Source organism: Elephantulus edwardii, unplaced genomic scaffold, assembly GCF_000299155.1.
Source record: "Elephantulus edwardii isolate Elephantulus edwardi_28Jun2011 unplaced genomic scaffold, EleEdw1.0 scaffold00130, whole genome shotgun sequence".
NCBI classification, from domain to species: domain Eukaryota; kingdom Metazoa; phylum Chordata; class Mammalia; order Macroscelidea; family Macroscelididae; genus Elephantulus; species Elephantulus edwardii.
Window position 1 is genome coordinate 3,674,679 of NW_006399880.1, and position 7,101 is coordinate 3,681,779.

Below are 7,101 nucleotides of genomic sequence, written 5' to 3' on the forward strand. Positions count from 1 at the left end.
CATTTCCAACTTTTACTTTCCACTTAACAGTAATTATCATTATATCTTGTTTGCATGTTTGATCCATTTCAAATTGCAGAAGTTGGTAAAAATCTTAAATCTCTTCATCTTTGGCATTATGGCTGATGCATAAATTTGAGTAACAGTCATATGAACTGATTTTCCTTGCTGTTACTGAGTGCTGTCAAGTCAGAATCGACCCCTAGCTGAACTTCCAGTGGGTCTTCAGAGGCAGTAAATTGCACAGAAGAAGACTGCCCGTCCTTCTCCCACAGAGCAGCTGGTGGGTGTGAACCACATGCCTTCGGGATTGCAGTGCAGCTTACCAGGAGGCCACCAGAGCTCAGGGTCATACTTCAGGAGAGACAGATCTTGAAATAGTCTTTCTTTTTGATAATGAATGTGAGGCAGTCAGTTAGTCATTCCCAGCACAGTAGACCATACGACTGATTCAAAATGGTCAGTACTATTCCATCTGAACTCACTAATCCCTAGAGTATCTATCCTCAAATGGTCCATTTCATTTTTTAAAAACTTCACATTTTAAAAACTTTACATTTTAAAAAAATGTAAAGAATAGAATCATGGAACCAAAAGAATTGGTCAGTGTTCTGTCATTGTGGGAGGAAGCATATGATCAAGACCCATTGGTACTGAAAGAGGAATGACAAGCTGAACTGAAATAATGGTGAAAAACACGACTTCAGGAATTAAAACAGCTGAGATATTTAATCAAATGAATGCAATCCTGGAAGTACCAACAAATTTCAAAGACAGCTACCTGGCCAACTGGCTGGAAGAGATCCATATCTGTGCCCATTACAAAGAAAGGTGCTCCTGTGGAATGTGTACATCATCAGACAATATCATTAATATCGCAAGTAAGCAAAATTTTGCTGAATAATTTAAAAATGATTACAGCAGTACATAGAGAACTCGAGCCAGATCCTGAAAAGGAGGTGGGACAAAGGATCTCATTGCTGAGGTTAGATGGATCTTGGCTGAAAGCAAGATCAGAAAGATGTTTACCTGTGTTTTACTGACTATACAAAAATATCTGATTGTGTGGGTCAGAACCCAATGTTACCTACAAATTATAGATAACATTGTGAAGAAGTGAAATTCCAGAACACTTAATTTGCTCATGTGGAACTTAAACATTGAACAAGTGTATACTGTATGGTTTAAAATAAAGAAAGATGTGGGTCAGGGTTGCATCCTTTACCATATTTATTGAATCTGTAGGCTGAACAGATACCTTGAGTAGCTAAACTATTTGCAGAAGAATGCAGCATCAGGGTTGGAGGAAGCCTTATTAACTATCTGCAAATCACAGAACATTTCTTGCTGAAAGTGAAGAGAATGTAAAGCTGAGTTGATAAAGATCAGAGCTTTCTGTATGGATTACAATGCAATATCAAGAAAACAAAAATTCCTCAGAACTGAACCAAGAAGCAACATCAGGATAAGCAGAGAAGACAGAGATGACTTAGTGCTGTGGGTAAATTTACTGCAAAAGCTCTTTTCAAGTATTCAAAAGCAAAGATACGATTGCCAGTCTCGGGACCCCTCTCCGAGACTATGGCCCTCAGCAAGAATCACTCGCAAGGTGGCGGAGTGATCGTCAACAACACTGAGAGCATCCTGATGTCCTATGACCATGTGGAACTTAACCTTCAATGACATGAAAAATGTGCCGGAAGCCTTCAAAGGGACCAAGAAAGGCACTGTCTACCTGACTCCATACCGGGTCATCTTTCTGTCCAAGGGGAAGGATGCCATGCAGTCCTTCATGATGCCCTTCTATCTGATGAAGGACTGTGAGATCAAGCAGCCAGTGTTCGGTGCCAACTACATCAAGGGGACCGTGAAGGCCAAAGCTGGAGGTGGCTGGGAAGGCTCTGCTTCCTACAGACTGATCTTTTCAGCAGGAGGCGCCATTGAGTTCAGACAACGAATGCTGCAGGTGGCCTCTCAAGCCTCCCGAGGTGAAGTTCCCAATGGAGCCTATGGTACTCTTACGTGCCCAGCGGGGGCTATGTCTTTCCCCCACCCGTCGCCAATGGAATGTACGCCTGCCCTCCTGGCTACCCCTATCCACTGCCCCCACCTGACTTCTATCCAGGCGCTCCTATGATGGACGGGGCTATGGGGTACGTGCAGCCCCCACCACCGCCCTACCCCGGACCCATGGAGCCCCCAGTCAGCAGCCCTGACGTCCCCTCCACCCCTGCAGCTGGCAAGGCTGCAGAAGCAGCTGCCATCACCTACTACAACCCGGGCAACCCACACAATGTCTACATGCCCACGAGCCAGCCTCCACCACCTCCATACTACCCCCCTGAAGACAAGAAGACCCAGTAGACCTTCTCACAACACCCAGCCTCCCACAACTCACTGCTCCTTCGTTCCTCTTCCCTGGGGCCAGGTCTGGGGACGGCATGGAAAGGACCCTGTTCTTCCTCTCAGTTGGATGATAAACAGAAGTGCGTAGTGTTATCTGTGAGGAGTCGTCTCCAGTTTCCCACGTTAGCCCAGAGCCCACGGACACTGTCAGCTGAGATTCTTTCTCCATCTCTGGGGCTTGCCTCAGGACCTTGAGGTGTCCCCACTACTTCCTGTTTCTCTCAAGTAGCTTCTTCCCAGGGAGCAACTCTGGTCACCTTCTCCACTTCAGTCCACTTTTCTCTTGGTAGCCACTTCCTGCCCGCTGCCTCTCACCTCCTGAGCTTGATGGGCCAGCACTGCCCTGTGTCTTCCAGGCCTGCAGCTTCTTCCCCACGGGGCCCTGTTAGGCCAGACCCACATTCCTTCCACTGCCCTGTCGCTTCCCAGAGAAGCTGAGGTCCCACCCCAGTGTCTGCCTGTTGGCCCACATTCCGTTCCCAGCCTAGGCCAGGCCCTGGTCACTTTGCTACTTTCTTTCCCATCCTTGGTCACCCTGGCCACTCCAACTTGTAGAGTGTTTTACAGGGAGCTCTGGGACTTGGGTGGCATCAGCCCCAGGCCTTGGCGCTGGTAGGAGGGCCTGCAGCTCCCTGGGTCGAGACTGGAATCTTTTTCTTGCCTTTTCTCACCTCTCTTCCTCTGGAAGGGGCATCAGAGACTGGAAGTGGGGTGCATGTACACCCTCCATGTCCCAGGGGGCCCCACCTGCCCCCTCCCTGTTTACTTCTTGCCTGGTTGATGGCACCCAAATGCCTAATGCACTAAAATGTGCTCTCATGCGCTCCTGGCCTGGCCCTGATGGGAGAAGATGGTTATTTAAAGAGAACTCCTATTTATTTGACAAAAATCCAGTTAATATATTAATGTGAAATAAACCCTGTTTTTACCTTGATTTGTTTGCTGAAAATGTGAAGTAGTAAAAATGAAATGGAAAAAAAAAAGTCAAAGATACATGGCTGACCCAAGCCATGGGATTTTAATTCACTTCATATGCATGTGAAGGCTATAGAAAAGGGATCAAGAAACAAAAAAAAAAAAAAAAGGATTTTTTATGTTTTTAGTTTCTGACAAAGAATATTTAACACAGGACTGCCAGAAGAACAGAAAAGTCTGTCTTGGGAGTACATCTAGAATGCTCCTTAGAATCGAGGATGACAAGACTTCACATACTTCAGCAATGTTATCAGAGGGACCAACCCCTAGAGAAAGTGCTTGGTAAAATGTTAGATAATCAAAGAAGAGGAAGCCCTTGATGAAACATAGTTTTACAGTGGCAAGCAAAGCAAGGACTGTGTGGATGATACAGGGCTGTGCAGTTTCATTCTGCTGTATATATGGTTAGGAACCTTTGGCAGCATAGTCCCTGAGAAGCTGCACTGTTAACCCAAAGGCCATGTTTCTCTGGTGGTTCAAATCCACCAGTGGCTCTGTGAAAGAGATGGGCAGTTTTCTCCCATGCAACTTGCTGCCTCTAAACCCCTTGGATGATCAGCTGTGAGACCATTTTGACTGGAAGGCAATGTGTCAAGGCCACTGAGTCAGTCCACTCAACTGCATATAACAAGAACATTTGTATATCTGCACTAAAGCTTGAGACCAATATATATATATATTTTTTTTTTAGACCAATATACTTTTAAATTCATTCTTAACTATAAACTCTGTTGCACTTATGTCTATGTAAAGGCAATCAACTTCAAAGGAAGAGTAAAATTTTAGGCTAAAATTTTATGTGTACAACATTTTCCACAGTGAAAATGGATCATCTTAACCCCCTGGCTAGACATTATCTATTCTTCCTTCCATCTACTTTCTTAATCACTGGAAAGATTGAGACCATTGGGAAAACTTGTTCCTTTCTGACTTTGAGATTCCATTGCATAAAGCATTGCTTCATACACACTATAGAAAAGAAGGTTTTCTTCTTCTTTTTTGCAATACTCTCCTCCGGCCAGGGAATCCCTTACAGAAGGATTGCACTGAGCCAGCAGAACCTGGATACCAATGGCTTCGTAATCTCTACGAACTTCTTTCAGTGTGTGGATCCCTGCTGTATCTAAAAATTGTATTGCACTGCAGTCAATCACTATAGTGTGGAGCTCCAAAGGATCATGGGAAAGATGCACAGAAACTTCATCCTGGCTGCCACTGAAAGTTGCTGTTTCCGCTTTGATCTTTCTCTTTTCTGCCTTCTTCTGAGCTGCCTTTATTAAGACTGGGTTCAGAGTTTGTTTATATAAAGAAGATTTAAAACATTCTTTGTTTATGTAGTAGAGAGGAGCTACAAATTGGAAAATCTTAATTCCTGGCTTAGTCTGAAGGTTCTGGTAAACAGATATTGGTTCAAAGGTTTCAGAATCTTCCACCAGGCCAAGCAACGAACTCTTTGGCTTCTGAGTGCGGAGAATGACACAAAACATCGAGAAACAAACTCCAACTAGGAGTCCTATTTCTGTACTTAGCAATGCAGAGGACAGCATAGTAACAAACCAAATAACTGTATCCATTTTGCTAAGCTTCCACATTTGAGGCAGATCCTTAAATTTATGTAAGGCTCCCCTGAGATTTACAATAGTGATCACACCAAGAACACATTTCTGGAGAGAATAGAACAAAGGAGCTATTACCAGGAGAACCAGCAAAAGAACGAGGGCTGTTATCACCCCAGAAAGCTGAGTTTGGCAACCTGTTGATTCTTTGACCAATGTCTTTGCAAGAGCCGCACTGGTAGTGAAGCAATGGAAAAAGGCCGGGATGATATTGCAAAAGCCTATGGCATACATTTCCTGATTTGCTTTGACAGTGTAGCCATGTTTCTTGGCAAACATCTCAGAAAGTGACACAGTGATAGCAAAACCAATGATAGAAATAGCGATTGCATCTATAGCCACACTAGGAATTAAGTTCCAGTCTGGGGCGTTGGGTGGCATAAACCCAGTGGGGATGTGTCCAGCAATACTGGAGTTGTAATTCTCATTTAGTTTTCCAAAATGAGAGGCTAATGTGGCTGCTATAACGACAAAGAGCTCAGTGGGAATTGGTGCTTTCAGCTTGGACTTGAAGTGCTCATTGAGTTCCTTGGTTGGCACAAGGACCAAAAGGCACAAAAGGCTGGTGACGAGGTCACAGACATTGGTCTTGTGGATGTTTTTGAAGATAAGTATCCAGGTCGTGATAAGTGAGCCCACACCGTTGCTCCGAGGAATCCTGAGTCCGAGGAGATACTTGGCCTGAGATGTAAGAATAGTGAAGGAGGCACCGGTGAGAAATCCACTGAGCAGGGAATCCGAGAGGTAGACAGAGACAAAGCCTACTTGGAAGAAGCCCATAGCCACCTGGAAGAGAGCATGTACAAGGCTTAGAGATGAACGAAAAGGGATAGTCAAACCTAGAATTAACCTGGCATTTCTTTGCACAAAAATATACTATCAAAGCATCATGGATTGTCACAGCTAGAGAAAAAAAATACAGTCATACATCAATCCTCTCATTTTACAAAGAGAAGAAACTGGAGCTCAGAGGACTAAACTTTTTGGTCACTGTCACGTGACTATTCATTAGGCCAGTGAAGAAAAGGACCTCATATGCCTACAGTTCATTTAGCATCCTGTGTCTTAAATGTTAGTAAAGTTTTTAAAAAGAAAACTTTTAAGGTAAAGAAACTCAAACTAGAAACATTCAACTCATTAAGAACCTATGTGTTTTCTTTAAACTAAAAATCACTGCCATGAAAGTGAAGTTTTAACTGGTAAAACAAAAATAAGATTTACAGAAAATGGAATAATACCTGAAAAATTATTCTAGCTCTCTCAACTAATTGTGAAAAACTATTCTCATCTAATATATGTTTATACCGCACTACCATCCATATTAATAATTTTATATCCTTACAATCATAATAACTTTATTACTTTACTCACCCCCTTCCCAATAATTACTCAGAATTCTGTTGTCCTTTCTCATTCTTGGTGAGGCACATAATAGAAAAGCAAAGCTGGACTGTGTGGCCACACTCTTTTGAACACCACCTTTCCTTCTCTTTGTCTTCTTCAGGCACCAAATGAAGCAAGCTCCTCTCTGCCCCCCCCCCGTCGGTTCCACTTGCCTGTTAGAGCTGTGAGCTGGCAAGGACTCCTGGAAGTCAAAATGCAGGGGGGTACAATGATACTAGCAGGTGGAGACTATGAGCAACCCAAGAACTTCACCTCTGATCCTTTCTCCTAGCTGATAATATAAAATTGTGGCTCTCTCTAGTCTAAATTTCTAGAACCAAATGGGTAAAATCTGACTGACTGAAATTCATTGATTGAGAAGTAGCCCATGATTGAGAAAACAGAAACAGCCTTCCTTATTTTACTTGTGGAGTCAGGCAGAGCAGAGTCTGAATTTTGGCTCTACTCCTCATATATTCAAGCAGGAGTGGCATCCACGTCCTAAACAACATGCCTCTAGAAACTCTATGAAGTTTGATAAATGATGATAGTTATAGAAAGGCGTCAGGCCTTTTGTTCATAGGGTCACTGTGAGTTGTGCTTGACTTGATGGCAATTAACAACACCTCAAAGATTCTGAGTATTTAATAATGGATAACTTTAATATTATGATCTCATCAGAGAGTTGGACAATGACTAGGGAGGACAGAAGGAGAATTGA

General features: G+C 43.3%; 1 protein-coding gene and 1 pseudogene across 1 annotated transcript in view; one reads left to right on the forward strand and one right to left on the reverse strand.

Moving 5' to 3' along the window:
- Nucleotides 1-1,581: 1,581 nt before the first annotated feature.
- Nucleotides 1,582-2,364, forward strand: LOC102862717 (annotated as a pseudogene).
- A 1,898-nt stretch (nucleotides 2,365-4,262) lies between these two features.
- SLC26A2 (solute carrier family 26 (anion exchanger), member 2) overlaps nucleotides 4,263-7,101 on the reverse strand; it is a 6,544-nt gene continuing 3,705 nt past the window's right edge. Inside the window, exon 2 of the mRNA XM_006893702.1 lies at nucleotides 4,263-5,783. Within this exon, the coding sequence (XP_006893764.1) occupies nucleotides 4,263-5,783 (1,521 nt within the window). The remainder of the gene's footprint in view (nucleotides 5,784-7,101) is intronic.